This window comes from Ipomoea nil, unplaced genomic scaffold (assembly GCF_001879475.1).
Source record: "Ipomoea nil cultivar Tokyo-kokei standard unplaced genomic scaffold, Asagao_1.1 scaffold2036, whole genome shotgun sequence".
NCBI lineage: Eukaryota > Viridiplantae > Streptophyta > Magnoliopsida > Solanales > Convolvulaceae > Ipomoea > Ipomoea nil.
In genome coordinates this window covers 2442021-2460980 of record NW_017618464.1, presented here as the reverse complement: position 1 = coordinate 2460980, position 18960 = coordinate 2442021, and the positions used below count along the sequence as shown (strand labels likewise).

General features: G+C 33.2%; 3 protein-coding genes across 4 annotated transcripts; all 3 read right to left on the bottom strand.

Annotated features, from left to right (window-relative positions):
* Positions 1–253: 253 nt before the first annotated feature.
* On the bottom strand, positions 254–2262 carry LOC109147773. The gene is made up of 8 exons (XM_019295431.1): positions 2113–2262; positions 1744–2014; positions 1540–1636; positions 1317–1441; positions 1158–1245; positions 939–1074; positions 503–787; positions 254–409 (listed from the first exon to the last, which is right to left on the bottom strand). The coding sequence occupies exons 1-8, from the start codon at positions 2260–2262 to the stop codon at positions 254–256; spliced, it is 1308 nt and encodes a 435-aa protein (XP_019150976.1).
* Positions 2263–3812: 1550 nt separating this feature from the next.
* LOC109147686 (subtilisin-like protease SBT2.4) lies at positions 3813–17919 on the bottom strand. Its single transcript, XM_019295315.1, has 4 exons — positions 17908–17919; positions 4499–4592; positions 4230–4377; positions 3813–4149 (listed from the first exon to the last, which is right to left on the bottom strand). Exons 2-4 carry the CDS (start codon positions 4585–4587, stop codon positions 4087–4089), a joined length of 300 nt encoding a protein of 99 aa, XP_019150860.1. The 5' UTR covers positions 4588–4592; positions 17908–17919; the 3' UTR covers positions 3813–4086.
* Positions 17714–18529, bottom strand: LOC109147685. Of its 2 annotated transcripts, none has more exons than XM_019295314.1 (2): positions 18037–18529; positions 17714–17917 (listed from the first exon to the last, which is right to left on the bottom strand). In XM_019295314.1, the coding sequence occupies exons 1-2, from the start codon at positions 18421–18423 to the stop codon at positions 17912–17914; spliced, it is 393 nt and encodes a 130-aa protein (XP_019150859.1). In that variant the 5' UTR covers positions 18424–18529; the 3' UTR covers positions 17714–17911. The 2 variants fall into 2 exon arrangements, with proteins under 2 accessions (XP_019150859.1, XP_019150858.1); XM_019295313.1 differs by having other exon boundaries at positions 17714–17923; positions 18037–18517.
* Positions 18530–18960: the final 431 nt, after the last annotated feature.

The window sequence follows — 18960 nt, the reverse complement described above, 5'->3', positions numbered from 1 at the left end:
ATTTCGTCCAACCCAACACACTGGTCCTGCTGAAATTCTTCAGAACCAGTATCCACTCCATCACAGTCTTCATCATCGCTAACAAACACTTCCTAAGTGAGCAAAAAAAAAAAGTTAGCTACTAAGTGTTTCTCATTGGTTAGAATCCATTTCTGTTAGTATTTTAGATATATACCTCACAGGTTTGACCAACATCCAAACAACGACCACCATCACTTGACGCCATCTAAGATTGGCTGCAACCTAAGAAACCTTAGCAATGCTGTGTAAGCAATGCCTCAACTCTACAAACACGTAGAACTGTGAAAGCAGAGTAATAACTCTCTACTTGATCTTTCTTCATAGCTATCCGAAATAGCATAGACATCCCACACAAACGTCCTAGCTCCATTGGAATAGAGTTATTACCCTAGGAAAATCAAAGTACATTTAGTATGTGAAAATTAGACTCAGAAATCAGGTAAGAAAATAAAAAAAAATAAAAAAAGAATTTTTTGCATACTCTAGGATAGTTTTCCTTTAAGTCACCAGCTGTTATACCAACCAAATCAGCACATTCTCGATCCCATAAAAGCATAGGAGCATCTCCAGTTTCATTAGCAACACGAACAATCACTCTATACCTTATAATTCCTTCTTGCCAATAGCTCTTACACCCAGCACAGTAGAGCATCCCACCACTCTCAGTCAGCTTTCTCTTGCAAGAATTAGTCTTGCAAGAGATATAGTACCAATCACATAGACTCTCAACACCAACAATTCGACCAGCTACCCAATACTCCCCCAACTGCCCAGGAAAACATAGTAAAGCTACCGTTAGTGCAAGACAGAGATACTTACTTAAGTGATAAAACCAGCATTATATATTTAGGTAAAGTTACAGTTTAGCTAACAATATTCACACAGAAAAAAGTTGTAAGCAGAAAGCCATAAATTACATGTTTTTTACTGTATATCTCCTCAATAGAACTGACCAACACTTCCTTAGAATCACCACTACCATTAGGAAAACCAACACCAAGCCGAGATGAAGAATCAATACACCGCAATGGAGTGGATTCACTTGTGAAGCTGCTAAAACAACAAACCAACAAAACACTTAATGATTCATTAAGAAACAACCATTAAATTAGGAAAGATTTCCTAGGTACACTCACCTGCTCTTAAATGCAACAAACTCCTTACAGCGGTGAGAGAAAAACAACTGAGTTGCATCGAAAGAGCTGCATATGCGCACTTCACCATCTACCAAGCATAGGAGATTAAATAAGTAAGTACCCAAATTATGTGTGCAGTAAATACTAAGTTAGACTTACTGTCCAGAAACTTTGCACGGCATAGTTGGATCAAAAGTATGACTAGGTCAGCAATATCTTGCTTGAAATAAGGAATAAGTTGATCAACATGGTCATCCCTAAGGGTGCACTTAATCTGATTTTTACTGCACACATAATTCTAAGAAAGTTAGACATTTAGGATAAAATATATAGCTTACTAAATGTAATAGATAGAGGTGGAAAATAAAGAAGCAAAACTTACCTCATATCCTCAAGGACAAAGTCTATCAGCCTCGTTTTCTTTCCAGCTATTACCTTCTCCAGTGGGGAATAAATCTCCACAACTCTACCAATGACATCTAAAAACATAGGACTATGTTAAGAACACATTAAGTCATATAAGATATTTTGGTAGGTTATAATAATTGAAATTTGAAGATAACAGTTTTGATTATGAATCACTTACCCATTAAAACTTTCTCATCCACATCTTGTTTTGAAAGTAGAGCAGGGAAACTCTTGAATCGAAACATCGTTTTCTGGAAATTGATACGCTTATATTGCTTCACCAATGTGTCATACTTAAACTTTATCATATAACGCAAAGTGCTTGTTTTGTATTTGAAAAAGTTTGTGATACATAGGAAATTCCTAATCCCATAAACTTGCCCCTCCTTGAATTCATTCTTGTATTTGCATACAATGTCCTTAGGTATGTGCACATGGATGAACATACCCTATATTACAAAGAACCAAAATAACATAGTTAGAAGAACATAGCAACACTTAAAGACAAGCTAAAAAAAAAACTATAAAAAGGTAATAGGAATAACACCTGTTCATCTACAAACACACAATGTTGGCTTCTTATGTTGTTTTCTCCCTTTGTTTCAGTGACCACATAATTCCTTACACAACGCAGCTTAATTGCCTTCGTAGTAAGCTGTGGATGAAGGTTTGCACCAAGGATGAATTGCCCAGACATCCTTCAGAGATGGTCACTGCAAAGCTTACTATAATTTGTATTGTTTTGGGTTTCACTGCTCTCTTCGCATACTTGTAAAATTATGTCTCATTGTGTATGTATATATAGCCCCAGAAATCACCTCCTATACGTATTATTATATTGGAAAATATATAGGCTTGACATCAATCCCATACCCCTGAAAACTGAGACTGCACGCATAGTATGAAGAAGCCCATACCCATACCAACTCTACAATAGGCCAACTACCTAAAAATTAGGCTAAAAAGCTCACGCAAAATCTGATCTGATTTGGTTAAATAATAAAAAATAAATTCAAAGTAGGCGGGGACGACATTTTTAGATTTGAATCAGCAAAAAAACAAAAAAACAAAAAACAAAACAAAACGGTGTAGTTTCCCATGGGCGGGAAAATGAAGCCATTTGATTGGCTGAAAATTAGTGACCTTTATATGTATATAGATATAGATATAGATTATTATTATTATTATTATTATTATTATTATTATTATATCAGTTTGTTATTATTATTATTATTATTATTATTATTATTATTATTATTATTATTATTATTATTATTATTATTATTATTATTATTATATCAGCTGCTAAAGATATACCCCATTACATACACACACAACATGATATTTGTAGGTAGCTATATAGCCAATGATAAACATACATAGAGGTGGGGACAGTAACAAATAACATAAATGAAGAGGGAAAAAAAGAAGAAGATGGAAGCTAATAGAATGCATGTGAAGAGAGTAGTACACGAGTAGATGACACCCAACAACAATGTCAGGCTTTAGCATCAAACTTTGTTGAAAAATGGAAGCAATGCAAGCAACTCTGCTATCCTGCTTTCTAACCTTAACTAGATAAAGCAGCTAGCATCTCAATACCCTAGCTACTACTATCAAACATTATTATTATTGTTTCACATCAACCCCCCACCCACCTCCTATGTATGTATCATTCTGCATAATTAAGCACGAAGACCAGTAGAAGAGATAACTCTAAGACATGCCTCAACAGAACTACGTTACCCCCAAATGCTTGTACACTAATGTCATGATGATAAGACCATACTACTAATAAAGACTAAAGAATATAAACTTTTTTGAATTGATGGACAAATTGTGTTGTATGATTGTATCCCGAAAATAATGTAATACATTTTATAAGTTTGTTTTATTATCGTCTATACAACACACATTTAAAAAAAAAAAAAAAAAAAAAAAAAAAAAAAAAAGCTTGGTTTTAAGTTTTAACTGCATTTATATATGTAGATCATCACCACCTCAATGAAGCACTAATATCATCAAATTTTTATTCACTATTATATCTTCTTGGAAAACTACTAACCAACTAATATTTTTTCCGATCTAACTCAATTTTCATGCAGGCCAATCCCCACTATGTGGTTATTTTACTACATTAGTCTTATTTTATGAGATATAAAAAATTACAATTTACATATATAATGTTCGTTCGCTCCTCCCAAACATGGCGTTAGAAAAAAAAAAAAGAAATATTGTAAATTAATTTAAATGAGCTCAAATACAAGGGTTGGTTTTAATAACAACTAGCATCAAACATTTAAATATTTAATAATTAAGCTACATACAATAATACTAATAATAATGCCCTTAATTTATTTGGATTTAATTAGTTTTAACTATAAACTATGTGCCTAGCTTATGATCATCTCCGATCCATACTAATTATGACTATAAAAATGGGCGGCGGGAGATATAGAGGCTATGGGGGCAATTTCTCCGGCACAAACAGTTTCAGATCTATCTTCCCTCCCCTGCCAGATTATGCAAGCTCTTGATTCTTCTCCACAACCCTCACTTCCTTGGCTGATCTAAGCACATTGGCCTGCATGTTAATATAATACGGAGTAATATTTATAATAAATCAGAGATAATTTTTTAAAAAAATAAATAAAAATAAAAAACCTGATGGTCAGTAATCTGAACAGCAAAGGCATCAACAATAGCGAGCGAGAGTGTCTTGTTGTAGGTGCCGGGCTCCAAGGTAGTGGCTAAGAACTCATCGTGTTTCTTGCTTAAATACAGATCTAGTTCATGGCTTCCCTTCTTTGTACTGCCATTATATTATATTATATTTTCAGGACAACGAACAACGTAACATAGATACAGTAAATAATATATATAATGAAGCTAAGCTAGAAATTAAAAGAAATGAAATGAATAAAGGTAGGAACCTGTTGGATCTGAGGCGCTCGTATTCGGGATCGCGATTCATGAACACGAAGTAAAGCTCTGCGGCCGTCGTCATCTCTTTACTTGCCATTATCTCTCATCTGCTTGATAGTCACATGATGCCTATATATATATATAAATATATATACACAAACAGCAACACTAGTACACTCACTCGTTTCTCTTTTCTTTTTTTTTGCTTAATAAATAAATCACATATGGTGTAGAAAAAAAAATGAGATAGTGAAAAACTGAAACCCCCACTTACGCCTAAGCAACTAATGTTATAAATATTTTCGGGTATTTCGTAAATAACTGCTAGCTGATTGGGTTGGTAAATTTGATTAGTTGATAACATTAGTTGATCGTAGAAAGATGTTTTGTTAATTAGTTGTTAGTTCATAATTGATTACATGCAAAATGACTTTCTCAAAAAAAAAATTTGCTTTTTGAATTTTAGCATTTTGAAGCAATAAGCTGTCACAAACAGCTAGTTAATCAAACATTTATATTGAATGTTTAATCAAGTCAAATAACTAATAATGGTCAAATATACTAAAATTGGTCGAGAAATTAACTATGTTACCCAACAGGGCAACACGAGTACTCAGTTAATTCCAAAATTTTAACTCAACGTGTACATTTCTACCTAAGCCGAATCCGCGCTAATTGGTCAGCTCTTTCCATTTAGCCTCAGGTTCTTAACGTGGTTATTCGAATGCTCGAATTGCGCTAGAAGATATGCATGTTTTTCTTTTTTAAATTTGATCAAAACCTTATAATAGGAATGAGATAAAGGGTAAGAGAATAACCATATAGAGCTGAACATTATCACATATGTCGAGTAGGATCTCAAAATAATAATAAGATAGTCTGATGACGATGATCGAAAGCTCTGATTAAGTTAAAAGAAATTTGTCCTACCCATTCCTAATTTCATCCATACTCACATGGGTTATTTATTCTAATTTTGATAAGGCCCGCTTTGGAGGTTCGAAAGTGAAGGGTTGACCTTGCTAGTAGAAATGCAAAATTAAAATGGGAAATGAGGGTTTGATTACCTTAAACGATGGTTAAGATTCTCGGTGGCAAAGTTTCTCGGATCTTGACCTAGGGTTTTGCAATTATATGGCATTATAATATTACTAACCACACGCTTACCATAGAAAAGCTAAGTCAACAAATGTGAGTTGACAAAATGTTTAATAATTAATATGACATGATCCCTAGTTGTTTCTTATTATTATAAAGTATATTACAGCAATATTTATATACCCAATTACATATACAATAAAAAACTTATAAAGTAACAAATTAAATATAATATTAATAGTTTAGGGTGTATGAATATTCTTAAACTCTAATTTTAAAAAATATATATACTTGTGCCATCGAGAGTATATATATATATTCATTATATAATTTGAATTTTGATTTAATAGAAAGTTCACTACTGCTACTTGAAATATATGATTTGTACTAATTGTCTAGAAATAATATATATATATATATATATATATATATATATATATATATATATATATATATATATATATATATATATATATATATATATATATATATATATATATATATATATAAGTAACAATAATTAATTAATTAATAAGAAGTAAAATGAAAATAAATGTAATATAAATACAAGAAAAATTGAAAATTTTATATTTTACTGGAAGTTATAAGTTGAGTCTTTTATTTTACTTATTTGATTGATCCGATAATGTTCAGTCCAAATGTACATTGAACAAAGGGAATGTATGGATAAAAGGTTTTGTGGTTGCCCAATGGTAGCTGAGGCGCAACTGAATAATATTACAGGTCACCGAAATGAATTTTAGAAAATAGGTCAGAAATAAAACAGGGTTGTGTAGTACTACATGTTCTATTACTTGGTTTGCCAAAAGGATATACTTTAAAATATATAAATAAATATATATATATATATATATATATATATATATATATATATATATATATATATATATATATATATATATATGTTAGGAACAAGTGTAATTAGATTTTGATGATACCAAACTGTCTATGATTGTAGAATCCTATTTTTTCTTTTGTAGATAGGTCTCTTGTGACAAACGAGGGTTACTATAACTCAACGTTTGATTCACACCATGAGGTGTACGAATCTTACTTGAGACTAGCATAATAGGTCTACATGAAGACATGAAGATGACAAAATGATCGAAAGATGCTTCTAGGCGAAAGATGGATTGAGCAAGTCTCGAATAGACTTCTTTTGGCAAAAAGGATCTCTCGTCAAAGAGAAAGGACGAAAGATAAAGCCAATCTTTGGACCAATATCTCTGAGTGAACAAGTCAAAGACAGACTTGTAAAAGACAACCTTCATTTAAGTGAAGCAATGAGAATGTTGTCTATGACTCAGATGGGCAAATCGTTCGGACAAAAAGTGTCCTAGGAATGATATTCACAAAAGACAAAAAGCATTAAAAGACTTGTACCATCTTGTCAGAGAACAATGACAAAATTCATAATAGTTTTGGCTCCAACGGCTACACAGTACAAGTGCATTAAATGCTTGATGCCCACTGGTTAATACACACACTGGATATTATGTTTGAAATCTTCATCTCCTTCCAACGGATGAATTTTTCACCTATAAATACCTCTCTTCACCATTGAAGAAGGTGCCTGTTAATTCTACTCTTGCTATCCAAAAAGAAAAGCTCTTTAAACAGTTTCATCCCTTAAAGCTTTTCTCAACCAGTGATCTTGTGAAGTTTTTCAAAAGGCTCATCAATTTCCATACTTCACAATTTGAAGAAGTCTTGCATATCTTGAAGTGAAGATTCATCCAGATAACAAGACAAGACTTCAACCTATTGGAGAAACACCAGATTATCTTTCCAACATCTCAACTTAAGAAGAAGTTGATAGAGGCGGAATAAACTCGAGGAGTTGAAAAACCTATCAAGTGGTTGTCCGGCTTTGTGATCAAGGAAGCCAGCTTAAAGTAGTTTGTACTAGGAGTAATAGTGCAAACCCTTTCACGAGTTGTGAAAGAAGAGTGGAGTAGGCTTCTTTAACAGCCGAACCACTATAAAATCTTTATCTCCATATATTTTTACTTACTGCCTTATTACTTTCGTGCATTGCATATCATATCGACCAAACGCTAAAATTTCCTAACGAAAGAGTGCAAAGTGTATCTAAGACAAATCTTTAATTCCGCTGTGCATTGCTCCGAAAGGAGTTGCTTTGAAAAATCGATTAGAGTCTATTCACCCCCCTCTAGATTGTCTTTCGACCCTACCAGGACTAACATATATATATATACACACACTACTTTTGATTGGTTTAACAATCGGAACACATATAAAATATATTTTTAAAAGACATAATAATAATAATAATAATAATAATAATAATAATATTATTATTATTATTATTATTATTATTATTATTATTATTATTATTATTATTATTATTATTATTATTATTATTATTATTATTATTATTATTATTATTATTATTATTATTATTATTATTATTATTATTATTATTATTATTATTATTATTATTATTATTATTATTATTATTATTATTATTATTATTATTATTATTATTATTATTATTATTACATTCACCATAGAATCAAATAAATAGAGAAAATATATAAAATTTGTTAGAGAGAGAAAAAAAAACAAACTAAACAAATTAAATTTTAAGTTTAATAGGGGATAAAGTATGAAATAATAAAGTTATGCTATTCCTGATAACTAAGGAATAGCCTAATACCAGGGGCCCTTGAAAGAGTTATTCCCCTTGCAAGGGGATTGAATAACTCATTCGTGGGAATAATATTTTTCGGAACAAAATACATTAACAAACAATGGAATATGCTTGTTCTCAGGAATGTTATTCCATTGTAAATCGACCTATTCCGTGAACTAAACGTGTTGGTATATAAATGAATGGATTTCCAAGTTTACTTGCACGAATGGGCCGGGATACGTAATCAAGTGGATACATGAAATATGGTTCTGGTACTGAATGTGAGTTTAATTCTGGTTAACACTTTATTGATAGATTCCCGTCACACAATGTGATTATTTTTCTTGTAAAGTTTACATGCTATTACAGATTTAAAGTTTATCTAGTACACACTTTTGAATAATGACAATGTATTTCCTTCTTCATTAAAAAAAAAATAAAAAAAATCTAGGTTTACTTGGTCATTGCATAGATCTAATTGGGGAGTTTGCATCTAAGTCGCTTAATGCATGTACACTATACAAGTTTATATACATTATTTATATTGACTCCATTAATTAAATGCAGCATTTCATGGATTCCTCGTTGGTTATCATGCCTCGTAATTAAAACTTTTTTTTGGGAGAAGTGTCAAATAGCCCCATCTACTATGGCGTAGTGTTCAATTCCACCCACGGACTAAAATAGAGTGTAATCAGCCCAACTAACTTTCTAAATTTGTTCGTTTAGCCTGTTTCGCAGGTAACCACCCAGTTGCCTCTCACTGCTGGTTGACGTGGAAATATTGCTTAATATGACATGGAATATTAGCAAACCCTAGAGTTTAATGAGCCACGTCCTTCTCTTCAGAGTTTGGCTTCGTCTTCTTAATGAACGAAAATTGTTCTCCATTCTTGAAGCTTCATTCGCGATTCTCCTCACAGAGCTGGGTTTTGGCTTCAAAGTCAACAGAGCTGGGTTTCGTCTAGCTTCAATTGTATAATGTCATCATCATCGGCTTCATCTAGTGTGCGAACTAACTTGGAGTATGAGCCTCCTATATATTGTAGGTGTGGATTGAAGGCTCCAATCTGCATAACCCGAGAATCTGGAAAGAAATTTTATGGATGTCAAAGGTGGAAGGTGCGTTTATATCCATAATTTTATAGATTGTTGTTAATTTTGGATTGAGACTTTTTAAAAAATTTGTTCAAGAGGGTCTTGGGTGCGGTTTTTTCGTACGGAAAGAAACTGAAAACGCAAGTGGAATGGACGAATTGAAGAAATTGGTTGCAAGCATGAGGGCTGACTTGATGAGTGAAATAGGTGTTCTACGTGCAATAGTTGAGAGTGAAGTGCAGCGGAGGAAATTGAAGGAGAAAAAAGATGCAAAGAGAAAGTGTTTTTTGATTTCTTTATTAATTGTGTTAGTATTAGTGAAGATTATGTTGTAGTTAATCTTGTAACCCCTAGTTAAGATTATGTTGTAGTTGTTAGTGAATAAAATGACATTCTGCAAACATTGACCATTTTGTCTCTTTGAATCAAATGACCAGTAAGATTTATGCATCTGATTTTATTGTTATTATGGGATTTATGCATCTGCTTTTATTCACTTTGAGTTTAGGAAAGCAGTAGCAGTGATTTTATTGTTATTGGTTTTTTTTTGTTTTCTTTCTAATGGAGACATGAATGTATATCTAGTATCTACAGATTGGTTAATGGAAGATGACATATAGTAGTTTATGATCCTAAAACACACTGCCAAACTTCAACTTCTCTGCCAAACAAAAATTCACTGCCTAACATCTACTTCACTGCCAATTTCCAATCAAAAACACTACCAAACAACAACTTCACTGCCAAAGTAAAATAGCACAAAACATACTGCATTAATGCATTAACACTAAGATAAATACATCAGAGTTACCAAAATATACTGCCAAACATACTGTTGGCAATTTCAGCCTTGTCTACACAAACATACTGCCTTGTTTACCAAAATATACTACTAATACTAACAGTTATTGCTACTAAGATAAATACATCAGAGTTAATTCCCTCCACTTGAATTGTTGGCAATGCTACCTGTGCTAGGTGTGTTGGTCCTCCCCCTTCTAGGTTTATATATCACTCGTTGACTTGGTAGTCCACGCTATACAAAAATAAAACAAGATGTTAATTACTTACAAAGTAAGATAACAATAGTGAAGTAAATTAGTCTAAATGATTCCTTACATTTAGTGTTACTTCTCCAGTGTGTGGGTTTGTATATATACTAAGGCCAACTTGTCTTGCACATCTTGCATCAGAAGTGCTTCCTCTTGCATTTGAACTTCCTCCTCTTGCAGCAGATATATTAGAACTCCCTCCTCTTGCATTTGAACTGCCACTCTGCCTTGGTTGAGTATGACAATTACGTTTGTTGTGTCCCTTTTGCTTACACAGTGCACAAGTCATAACTCTTCCCTTTCTGGACAACTGAGTAGTGGACTGTGAAGGCCTAGGTTGTGATTCTTCTAGCTTTCTTCTTTTCTTAGGCCTTCCAGTCATCTTCTTGGGAGCAGGTGCATGTAGCTTCTCATTTTGAGTTTTTGGCCAAAAGATCTCACCATTTATGGGTTGCATCACATGTGAATATGTTCTGATATACACAGCCTTAGAGTACCAATCATGCACAAACTCTTCTGGTTGTTTTCCTTTCGTCAAAAATAGCACAAATTGCATGTGCACATGGGATACCAGTGTGATCCCAAGACCTGCAAGAACAACTCCTCCTTTGAATGCTAACCTTAAACTGATGCTTCCCCTTCTTTATCTCATATCCATCATCACCATTGAAATCAACCTCCCATTCAACACTCTCAAGAATGTTATCATTTAATTTCTTCATAATAAAGGACCCAAACTGCCCATTCCACTTTTCAACAGAAGACTTCTTTACAGTAATCCTCTTCATCATTCCAACTCTAATGTCTTCTAACATTGAAACTATTGGTTTTGACCTAGCCTTTAAGAGTGTGCTGTTGAAGGCTTCTGAAAGGTTATTGTCCACAATGTCACACTTAACCTCTGTTCTAAAAAAGGCTTTACACCACATCTTCATTGGGTATTTGTCCAAGTCTTTCCTTGCTTTGATGTCTATCTTCTCTAATGCCTTAAGTTCTTCTTCAAGTTGTGCTTCAATGGTAGCCTTAGCAATCTGCCAGAAGTGTTTTTTCATAACCTTGCCTCTATGACTTTTACTCCAGTTAGCATGGACATGCCTTGCACAATTCCTATGCTCAATCCCAGGAAATAATTCTACAATTATTTTACTTAGACCCTGCAAAATAGAATACACAATCAATTATAGGCAACAACCAGTAAATTAAGTAATACAAATCTGAAATCATCTCTAATATAGAATACCTTTTGTTGATCACTCATAATTGTCCAATCACTGCTGTCCCACATCCCTAGATCTGCCTTCAACAACTCTAGAAACCATTTCCAAGATGAATTATTCTCTATCTCAACAACAGCCCAAGCAATAGGATACATCTGGTTGTTTCCATCCCTCCCAACAGCAGTTAAAATCTCTCCCTTCAACATACCCTTCAAGAAACACCCATCTAGCCCAATCACCTTCCTACAACCTTCTAAAAACCCTTTTTTAACAGCAGCAAAACACACATATATTCTCTGAAAAACAGATGGGGCATCAGGAACAACCCTAGTTGTTTCTATTTTAACAGTGCTACCTGGATTGGAGTTCAGACATTCTTCAGCATAATCTCTTAATTTTTTAAACTGCCCTTCATATCCTGTATCCAGTTTCTTTATAATTCCTTGGATAGTCCTCCTAGCCATGGTTATTGAGATATTGAGATAATTCCCACCCTGCACTACAGTAGAATGGACACCCCTCTCCTTTACACTCAGTCCTTACATATTTAGCTTCATTCTTTTTCCAATAAATATCTCTTTTATTGTGCACATCATAACTAATCATTGCATTTTTAAATTCCACATTATCATCAAACAGCATACCTAACTCAATATGAGGTGGATCAGACTTTGAATTATATATTGGGTATCTAGATTTCAGACTACTTGATTGGGCCTCTTCACCTACATCATTCTCATTCTCTTCTTGAATGGATGGTGGATCATCAGAATCATAGTAAACAGAACCATTCCCCTCATGCTCATCAGGACCCACACCCACAGTTTCTGCCCCACCAACAGGCCCACAATCAGGCCCATTATTAGGCATTTCATCACTTTGTCCATCACTTTCTGCCTCCTCTTCAGTTGCAAAGTCTGACCCTACTTCTCCATCACTTTCTGCCCCATCATACCCTCCTAATGCAGCCCCAACATCCCCTCCTAATGCAGCCCCAACATCCCCTCTTATTTCTGCCCCAACATCACCCTCACTACCAAATTCAAACCCATCCAAGTCTATTTCAATATCACTCAAACAACCAGATTGGGCCCTAATATCAGTTTGTGTTTCTACAGTTTCAGGGCAAGGCAAAGTCATAATGGAAACCAGTTCTGGATCATCTAAGCCATGTTCAACATATATTTCTCATTTCTTACCCTTCAAAGTAATCTGAACTAAGTGCAGACTGTTGGCATCATTATTTAACAGCTTCAAACACTTAAAAGATTCTTCAGGTAATTTGTATGTTATTGATACAATGTTTCCATATCTTTGCTCTTTTATGTACTTCATAAGATGTGGATAGCATACCAAGTCTGGGTCAACTTTTACAGATTCTAATTCTCCACCTACATACTTAAGGCTAGGGGTTTTTACAAAGTTACCACCATGGTGAATAAGTAATTCAATACAATCTGACATCCTGAAATAGAATAAGTAAATGCACAATATAAAAATCACAAGCAGACAAAACTAATCTGTTTCACATGTTTTTACAAATATTAAATACACAAACTCAAAAGCACAACAACCAAACCATTAAAGAGTAGTGTTTTGTAGGACCCCCACAGGACCACATTACACTTTCCTACAAATTGTCTGGACCACACACAACAACAAGCATATTTCTTTTTCAAAAAACAAAGCAGGACCACTTCAACTATTTACCACTTTATATAACAGCAAAGCAACAAGAGAAAAGCAAAGCATTCGACAGTAGCAAAGGAAGCATTCGACAGTAGCAAAACAAAGCTTACCTTGGTGCTCGTCAATGGCGTCGACGGGTAGTCCACCACGCAGGTCTTCTATGTCGTCAATGTTTGATTCTCCACCAGCGTCAATTTTGTCGAGCTTAGTATTCGAATTGGGGATTGGGTATTTGAAAACTAATTTCTCCACTGTATGTACGTTAGGGTTTAGGAAGTATGAATTGGGGATTTGGGAGCAATTTCAGGCAAATGAATGAGTTGTTTGTTTGTTTTTGCCATGTGTTTTTTATTTTTTGTTATTCTTTTCCATGTCAACAAAACACCTAAGCTTAACCGGAACACATCATCAGCAATGGGGTGGTTACCTACGAAACAGGCTAAACAAACAAATTTAGAAAGTTAGTTGGGGTGATTACACTATATTTTAGTCCGTGGGTGGAATTAAACAAATGAACACTTCACTATAGTAGATGGGGCTATACGACACTTCTCCCTTTTTTAAAAAAAGTGTGAACTACTCATACTAATTAAAAAGCTCTCTCCTGTGCATAGGTGCAAAATAAACTTTGACTGACACAATCTTAATTTTAAGTTGTAATTCTGATATAATAATAATAATAATAATAATAATAATAATAATAATAATAATAATAATAATAATAATAATAATAATAATAAAAATAATAATAATAATAATAATAATAATAAAAATAATAAAAATAATAATAATAATAATAATAATAATAATAATAATAATAATAATAATAATAAGGTTCGGAGAAAAAATTTTCTAGTGGGATAAATATAAAAACAAAAGAGATAGTTTAAAACAAATAAATAAAAGAAATAGGAAGCATAGCTATAAATACTGTTGGATATGAACGAAAAAAAAAAAAACACATCAAAAACTTATAAAAATAACTATAACAAAATATGAAACATTATATACTTAGTAATAGGCGCTACGCGCTACTCGGGCGGTAGAGTAGCGCCTAGCGCATAGACGGCGTAGGCGGCGCGCCTATGCAGCTAACTAAAAAAAAAAAAAAAACAGTGGACATGTGTGAGTGTGTATGTCATATTATATATATATATATATATATATATATATATATATATATATATATATATATATATATATATATATATATATATATATATTTATATGATGAAAAAAGATTAACAAGGTCAAGCTTACTGGGTTAACTCGGCTAACTCGACCGAGTTAGGCGCTAGGCGGCCTAGTCTGCTAAGTTAGGCGCTAGGCGGCCAATCGCCTACGCGGACGCCTAGGGAGGAAATCGTCACGGTCTAGGGGCGCCTAGCGCCTAGACTAATTTTTGCAACAGTGATTGTAAATCACACATCTCATTATATATATATATATATATATATATATATATATATATATATATATATATATATATATATATATATATATATATATATAATGATAATTGTTGGATATAAGTGAAAAATAAAATACATAATAAATGTAAGTAACACCACACTAACAAAAAAAAAAATCATGTTAAGAGCCAATTCAAATCCGTGAATTTTCATAAGTAAGTTGCACGCATGCTTTACCAACTCATCTTTCATTTAGTTTTATCTGTATTTTATATTTATACCTAAACATACAGTATGTATACATATAATTACTAGGACTATATATAGGGTGGGGGGAGGGGGCAGCTATCCCACTGCTCCACTATAACTCCGCCCCTGATAATAATAATAATAATAATAATAATAATAATAATAATAATAATAATAATAATAATAATAATAATAGCTAACCAACAAAGGACTACAATGAGGTAAACTAGTTTAAGTTGTCTATATAGTTAATCCGTTCAAATCAATAAGATCGATATACAATTATTATTATTATTATTATTATTATTATTATTATTATTATTATTATTATTATTATTATTATTGAAATTGAAATTATCAAAACAATTGTCTAATTAACTTGGATGAAATTGCCGGTTAACTAATTATATTTACTGTATGAGCTCGTGGTAAAAAAAAAAAAAAAAAACAGAATTAATCAATATAGTTAATATCCATTCGATGGAGCGTTATGCCATGGAACCGTGTTCACCATTCATGGTGAACACGGTTCCAACGGTGTTAGTACACCGTTTTTTTTTTCTTTCTTAATTAATTGTGTGACTTTTCTTCTTCATTTTCACATTCTGCAGTTTCACTTTAATTTGAGGTGAACAATGATTTCGGACATTCATAAATTATGAATTCATGCCTGCACATTCACTTTGGAACCATGCCTATTCCCGTCCGAAATCACGGACATTCATAAATTATGAATCCATGCCTGCACATTCACTTTGGAACCATGCCTACACATTTACTTTGGAACCATGAGATTATGAATTTTCTGTTATAAGATTATGAATTTTCAGTTATGAGATTATGAATTTTCTGTTATGAGATTATGAATTTTCTGTTATGTGATTATGAATTTTCTGTTATGTGATTATGAATTTTCTGTTATGAGATTATGAATTTTATGAAAATTCATAATCTCATAACAGAAAATTCATAATTTGATCAACGCGCGCCGTTAACTCCACATCCGCGAAACTTTTTTTTTTTGCCTAAAAACGGCGTCGTTTGGCCTTGTGTTCACCATTCACGGTGAACACGTTTCCAGGGCATAATTTGCCCCATTCGATACGATAGGCCAATCATGTGACCCAAGGACAGACGTTTGATGACGACAAATTATTGTGTGGATTGTGGTTCACATGGTTGTGTGAATCACGGTCTAAAATAACATCGTTTTGATGTTAAAAAATTTTACTTTGTGTATATGTTAGAATAATAAATATTTTGGGATAAGATAATATATTTTATGAGTTAGAATAATGTACTTTATATGTGTTAGAATAATCAAATTTATGGGATAAGAAAATGTATTTTATTAGTCAGAATAATGTACTTTATATGTGTTAGAATAATGAAATTTATGGGATAAGATAATGTATTTTATTAGTCAGAATAATGTACTTTTATATGTTAAAATAATGTATTTTATGTATTAGAATAATGTACTTTACATGGTCCACACAATAATGATTGTATTATGATAGCTTTGTAATATAATTTGAACCCAAAATTCACTGAATTAAACAAGGTTGAAAGTTTACTGGGCCTATGAAATGACCCGCTTTTAAGTTGAAATGGACTGTCTGGACACTCGGATAGCCCATCCACTTTCCCGTTTCAGGCAAATTATATTATGCACTGCGGGTCCTTTTGTTAAATGAAAACTGAAAAGAAACGGTGTTTATTTTCCGCCGTTTCGCACCATTTCGCAAAAAGTAACCCTGTTATTCAGTGTCATTTTATATACACTGCAGTTCCAGTTCAACACAACTACAGTTTAATTTCGATATAATTATAGTTTCATTCGATATTTATAGACTCAAATATGTGAAAATGTTATTTAATTTTATTTTATATACAATATAGTTTCATTAAAACACAACTACATGATCATTTTGATATAATTACAGCTTCATTGTACAATATACGCTCAAATATATGAAATGTTATTCAGTTTCATTTTATATACACTGCAGTTTCATTTCACTATAACTATAGTATCATTTTGATATAACTGCAGTGTCGATTTAGATATACTGTAGTGTCAGTTGGTGTTTAATATACCAAACTAGCAGACTCCATTAACTATAGCGGCGGACCGTTTCTTTACTTATTGTGTGTATAAGTTAGTTTCAGCTATAACGACGGCCCGTTTCAGCTTCCCCCAATTTTGGCTCGAAATTTTACATTTTCTGCAAAATTAGAGGTTTCCGATTCCCAATTTCGCAAGACGTCAAAGAAGATTATGCAGCGAGGACGAGTTTAAGAAGTGGACATTTTTGCTCACAGTCCATTAATGTAGTTGATTTACTCTTTAAATCTGCAAATCTGCAGAATTTTTGGAAAACATTTTGTCGTGGTGTAAGAAAATACCTCATCATTTTTACAAGTAGCACCATGCTTCTATGGCTACTGCCTACTGTCTCTTCTAAGTTCTTTGAATATCAAAGATCAGGTTGCCCAGTGAAATGCAGTTGTTTGAATTCTAACTTATTCCACTAATCATGTGGGACTATGTTCCAATCAATTCATTTCTTGTAGCTTGTTTAAAGGTGAGTGAAATAGATGTTCAAAATGATTTTATAGGGCTCCCTTGATCTGTGAATTGTGGATTTTATACATCTTCAAGATGATATTATTGTGTTTGACAGGAGAAAGAAGTATGATTCAATCTGGAGAATTACTGAGAAGGTAGTGAATACAAACTGGGATCTTCTCTTTTATATATGTTCCATTACAATATGTGTCTCATTGTACAGAGTTCACTTTCTAGTTCTTATACAGTACAGTACTGAATTGGTAGAATCAACAGGCTGTGTTTCTTGATGAGCATCTAATATTATTTATTATGAAATTACTTATTGGTGTTTCATTCCCCATCACAGCAACTTGCTTAATTCTGCATCTAGAAAACAAGAAATTTGGCGAATTAGAAGAGTTGTGTGCCTTAAATTTTAGGACATGCCTGAATTGACAGTACTACATATACTCAAATGTCATCAAACATTATTAACATACCTTCTTCCTTGCACCTTGTCCTTGATCGCCCTCATCGCTGCTGCTGCTGTTGCTGCTTGTATCGCCTGTTTTTGCTTCATTGTTCTTTTTCTTTTTTATGATCTTCATACGAGCACGTATGTTTGGCATGCAATTCGTTTCTTTCTTTTTCCTTTCGGCAGAAGGTGTTTGGCATGCTTGGTTTGCAGATTGATGATGGCCTTGCCCATTTGAAGCTGCCTGGAGGTTTCCATGCTGGTCATTATGATGAAACATCTTGTTTGCCATCCCTTTCACTTTTTCTCTACAAGACTGATGAGTTTTGTTGGCCTTCTGGGTTGTAATAACAGCAGAGGGTTGGACATTATCGGATTGCTGTGCAGGCTTCTCACTCTGAATTGTTGCCATTCAATGGTTGATGAGCTGATGAAGCGTTAACCTGCAGAGGTATTCTACACCTTTTTGTGCTTAACTTGCTATTCATTGCAATGGCGATTGAACTTATATTAACATATTGCCATGATTGAGTTCAATTGTTTACTCAACTTCATTTCCATTTCAGTTGTCCCATCATACTTCGAATCTTCCCCCACTGCCAACTCCAAAGCTATACAGAATTTATTCCATCACCTGCATAGTGTTGCTTTTACTATTATATTATTAGCTTTGGCTTGTCAGTTCAGATGCTTTTTCTTCTCCTAAAAGATTGAATCCCAACACCAAAGACCGAGAATATAAATCACGGTGACTTAGATAGGACCAAATGTCGGTGCCCACACTTTGATTGCCGGGATTCGAACCTTGTCTCTTCTCTCAAATATGTCTACTGAACTAGTGAGTTAAGCCCATGCGAGCCTGATGCTTTTTAACATGAGGTCATGAGTGGTTTTTTATTTTTGTTTGTGAATATTTTAGTTCATATTAATACAAGTATTGGTTATACAT

What these genes read in the sequence shown, in the direction of transcription:
- LOC109147685 (XM_019295313.1), bottom strand. Translation starts at nt 18,423, where the DNA reads ATGGCAACAATTCAGAGTGAGAAGCCTGCACAGCAATCCGATAATGTC.
- LOC109147686 (XM_019295315.1), bottom strand. Translation starts at nt 4,587, where the DNA reads ATGGCAAGTAAAGAGATGACGACGGCCGCAGAGCTTTACTTCGTGTTC. An exon ending in GAGCGCCTCAGATCCAACAG is followed by an intron (nt 4,378 to 4,498) that starts GTTCCTACCTTT and finishes ATATAATGGCAG; the next exon opens with TACAAAGAAGGGAAGCCATG. An exon ending in TTCAGATTACTGACCATCAG is followed by an intron (nt 4,150 to 4,229) that starts GTTTTTTATTTT and finishes ATTAACATGCAG; the next exon opens with GCCAATGTGCTTAGATCAGC.
- LOC109147773 (XM_019295431.1), bottom strand. Translation starts at nt 2,262, where the DNA reads ATGTCTGGGCAATTCATCCTTGGTGCAAACCTTCATCCACAGCTTACT. An exon ending in TTTGTCCTTGAGGATATGAG is followed by an intron (nt 1,442 to 1,539) that starts GTAAGTTTTGCT and finishes TTATGTGTGCAG; the next exon opens with TAAAAATCAGATTAAGTGCA. An exon ending in AGATATACAGTAAAAAACAT is followed by an intron (nt 788 to 938) that starts GTAATTTATGGC and finishes TTTCCTGGGCAG; the next exon opens with TTGGGGGAGTATTGGGTAGC.